The sequence below is a fragment of the Brassica oleracea genome, chromosome C5 (genome assembly GCF_000695525.1).
Source record: "Brassica oleracea var. oleracea cultivar TO1000 chromosome C5, BOL, whole genome shotgun sequence".
NCBI classification, from domain to species: domain Eukaryota; kingdom Viridiplantae; phylum Streptophyta; class Magnoliopsida; order Brassicales; family Brassicaceae; genus Brassica; species Brassica oleracea.
The window spans coordinates 31940389-31944637 of NC_027752.1; the positions used below are offsets into that span (position 1 = coordinate 31940389).

General features: G+C 38.0%; 1 protein-coding gene across 1 annotated transcript; it reads left to right on the forward strand.

Moving 5' to 3' along the window:
• Positions 1-1475: 1475 nt before the first annotated feature.
• Positions 1476-3896, forward strand: LOC106292565 (peroxisome biogenesis protein 22). The gene is made up of 8 exons (XM_013728177.1): positions 1476-1734; positions 1972-2196; positions 2271-2318; positions 2547-2603; positions 2687-2788; positions 3123-3188; positions 3309-3410; positions 3508-3896. The coding sequence occupies exons 1-8, from the start codon at positions 1612-1614 to the stop codon at positions 3610-3612; spliced, it is 828 nt and encodes a 275-aa protein (XP_013583631.1). The 5' UTR covers positions 1476-1611; the 3' UTR covers positions 3613-3896.
• The last annotated feature ends 353 nt before the right edge of the window (positions 3897-4249 follow it).

Sequence of the window (4249 nt, forward strand, 5' to 3'; positions counted from 1 at the left end):
TCAAGGTATTTACATGTAGGTTACGAGAAACTCATTTCGAGGTATTTTCGAGGAATTGTAGCGACGTCCTTGCGTGGAATATTAACGTGGTCTTTACGACGAATCGCCCTACTTCGTCTTTACGACGAAATATATTCCTCGCTAAGTTACGACGAATTAGCGAGGAAATATGTGTTACGACGAACGAGGAACGAGCAAAAGCGCTTCCTCGCTATTTCGTCGTAAAGCCTCTTTTACGACGAAATAACGAGGAAAACCGCCTTCGTTAAGGTTATGTTTTCTTGTAGTGCGTCATGGATAAACGAATTTCCGTTTGCTTACGGGTTCACTGTGAGGATATGGGGTTGGGGTCAGACCTTTGACGAATTCAATTTCTCCCTTACCGGTGAGTGCATTATCTCCTTAATTGTTGAGTATCATCTACGAACAAACAGAATTCTAGGATTCTGCTTTGTTGGCGTATTTCCGTGGCTGGTTTGGCACGATAGTTTGTCATTTTCTGCAATTTTTTCAAAAAGATTGCTAGTTCCTTGGAACAATAAAATGAATCCTAAACCACCATGGCAGTGGAGACGATTAGGGAAGGTATATGCAATTAATAGTTGGATGTGGACGATTGCAAGTTCACTATTCCAGAGAGTTGGTTTTCATTTTCATTGGATAAGAGGAGAAAAAGGGAAGCGTGTATGTGAAGACATGAAGTGGAAAAAGATGGAGTCAGATGATTATCAAAGTCAATACGAGGGGTGTCTCAGGTTTTGGATAGAGATTACAACAAAGCATGTTATCTCCTGCAGCGGGAGTGTATGGAATAGGCAACGATGTAACAGATGGATCGTGCCTCCTGATCTATTAAGTGATAAAAGGCGTTGGATCACAATGGATGATAGCCGAACACAAGATCATATAAGACCGAGAACAACGATAGAACAAGTTAGCGAATTAGTCTATCCTGCAAATGAGTTAGGAAGCATCGTGTTATTACTTATTTATTATCATGTTTAGCTTAAAAATGTATTGGTTGTATGTTTCGATTCTGATACTTTGTTAAACCTCGTTTGATATTAATAAAATTAAGATGTTAAAAAAAGAAAAAATCTTTCAAAAAATTCCTCATGTAGTTTTTTGTGCTACATATTCATCTTCCTATGTCCTTTATTTCACGCATAGTTAGGCCGTGATAGCTTAAGTGGCCCACAAATGACAAAAGTCACAAAACACTTCGGGTTCTTCTATTGTGATATTGTCTATCTATTGTGTAAAACACTTTCACAAAAAAAAAAAAAAAAAAAAAAAAAAAAAAAAAAAAAAAAGAAAAAAGATAAACGCAGCGTTTTCATCCATCCATCGCTGAAAATCCCATCCATCGCACCCCACGGCATAAAACCGTAGTATCACACGCTCATCTGTTGCCACGCACGAGAATAGACACGTGTCAGTTTGATTGGGTGGACTTTTCATCGTTGTGTCTCTCTCCGTCTAAAGTCACCGTCTCGAGAATAGTGACCTTTATTCTCTGGATTTTCTCGAAAGCTTTGAAGCTTTAAAGAATCTGATTGCTCTTCTGACGTTTTCAAATTTGGTTTGGAAGGGGGAAAAAGCGAAGGAACTATGTCGGAATCGTCTTCTTCGTCGTCGTCACCTACGGAAGAGATCGTTCGATTAATCAAACGATTAAGCGCTTACGTCACTTTTAAGATGTCTAGCCTCTTCTCTACATCTATTCGCAATCTGGTTCTCTCTCTCTCTCTCTATCTCTCTGTAATCGGATTTAGAAATTAGAATCTCTTTGATTTGCGTCTAATTCCGGTTGCTCGGGCCGGTTTAATCTGAAATCGGAGATTATTAATGAAATTGAATTGATTCAGCCCAAAACTAGCTGTTATTAAAAAAAAAAATCCAAACTTTATTTAGAACTTAGAGTGTTATGTAGTTTTGATTCGTTTTAGCAATTGCTGGCTTTGTAATTAGGATTCAAGATCTGTTGGCGCTATCGCTGGTCTTGCAATTGCTGTGATATTCACATGGAGGGCGTTGAGAACAACAGGGGAGCCTCCAAGAAGGCAGCCAAAACGCAGGATGCAGCCAGCTGAAACCTCTCAGTCTAATCCAGCTTCGAGCCCACCTGATGTCTCGGCGTCTCATGAGGATAACGGAGTGCAGGATGTCGTTGATCACTTCTTTCAGCCTGTCAAAGTAACATTCTTTTTTTCATTTACGCAGTATTGAGTTTATTGTGGTATAAATGAACTTCCTTCTTTTTTTTGTAGCCTACACTGGGGCAGATAGTTAGGCAGAAGCTTAGTGAAGGCAGGAAGGTAAATTGCATCTCATTATTTGAAACTGTTGTCAGTTCATCTCTTTTTGATGTTCATTGAGCTCTTCTAATGTAGTTTTTGTAGAGGGCTACAAATAACTTTTTCTCGTTTTGAATCATCAACAGTTTTATTTTTTTTAGCTCGAGTTCAAAGTTTTGAATGGAAGCACTGTGCCACGGTTTGATTATTGTGTTGAGCTTCACACTCTTGTCTAATATTGATTTGCAGGTAACATGCCGTCTTCTTGGAGTTATTCTTGAGGAATCAAGTCCAGAAGAACTCCAAGTAGTTATATTTCCCTTTTTGATATTCATGTAATTTTTTTTTGCATTTTATGCGTACCTGACTCGAGCAAATTTTTGATGTAGAAACAAGCAACAGTGAGGTCATCTGTCCTGGAAGTCCTCCTAGAGATTACAAAGTATTCTGATTTGTATCTCATGGAAAGAGTTCTTGACGACGAAAGCGAAGTGAGCAGCAACTTATTTTCCATTCAATGTTCCTTCTCATTCATGTTCTTTTCTTGGCCTTTGTCTCTGTACTTGGATCTGGCATGGCACATCAAATTAGCTTAAAAACTGGGGTCATACTTTTCAACATTAGAGTTGAACACTGGACAATGTTTGATAAAAAGGGTTCTTAAGCACATGTTTTTTATATTATTAGATGAAAAAGTCAAGTTCATTGGTAAAACTAAATGCTTGAGACGTGTGTGCATTCTTGTAACATATTCTGTGGTTGGCTAAGCAAAGCATGTTTATTAGCACTGGTTGTGAAACTCACATTTTGAGCACTTATATGCAGGCCAAAGTTCTACAGGCTCTAGAGACTGCAGGCGTTTTCACATCTGGTGGTTTGGTCAAAGATAAGGTACCCAACCCAATCAAGCTTTCTCAAAAGATAATTACCAGAAAATTTTCCGGCAATCTTGTCCAACCAAACAAGACAATGTCAAGACTTTCTCAGTATTGTGACATGAAAAATATGCAGGTGCTCTTTTGTAGTACAGAGATGGGAAGAAGTTCGTTTGTTAGACAACTCGAACCTGACTGGCACATCGATACAAACCCAGAAATCAGCACTCAACTAGCTGTAAAGTCCTTTCCTCGTTTATTCATTTACATTCTCGTTCACATTTTCAGTTCAGTTGATTTGTCTCTCTCTATATATATGTTATGTTTAATTGCAGAGGTTCATAAAATATCAGCTTCACGTCTCTGACGCGAAACCAGAGAGAACGGCTCCCAACGTTTTCTGCTCACAGTCAATAGAACAGTTCTTTGGAAGTGCTTGATGCCAAGACAAAGAGGTGGAAGATGCGCAACAAAACACAGAGACTCACTGTTCTAACAGAAGCAAGCACTAGATGCATAAATTGTCTCGTTAAGCATCTCTTAGACTGAAGTTAAAAAGATACTTTCTTTTTGTATTTTTTTCTGGAAATTTTAAAGTAAGTTTGATAATTTAGAATACACTGGGAGAGAGTTCCTTGGTGGAAGGGAAGTATCGAGGTTTGTAATATTTGTATTAGTAACTTAGCAGAAAAGTCTTGATGAAATGAAAAGAGCCCGTTGTTCTTGTCTGCATCTCTTCTTACTCTGGCAGGCTTTACAGAATCGTGTTTGTCAATCAGTAAGATCCGAAGTTGTAAACCTTCAACTGTACGTCTCAATGGAGTTTGCAGTTTTGGATAAAGTGGTGTTGTAATCTTCGAAATGGTGAAAATGGCTATCCCCTATATGTTAATTAAAAAGTCATTTTAGTGATTTCTGCTGACGTGTCAGTCATACAAGCTATTTGCAGAAAAAAAATTTTCCTTTTATTTTTTTGGACATCACGAAACATTAAAACTATAACTTAGTAACATACATTCCCAAACAGATTAAATGAACAAAAGAAAAAGAATACAAAGAATACGCTTTTGTCGTTCA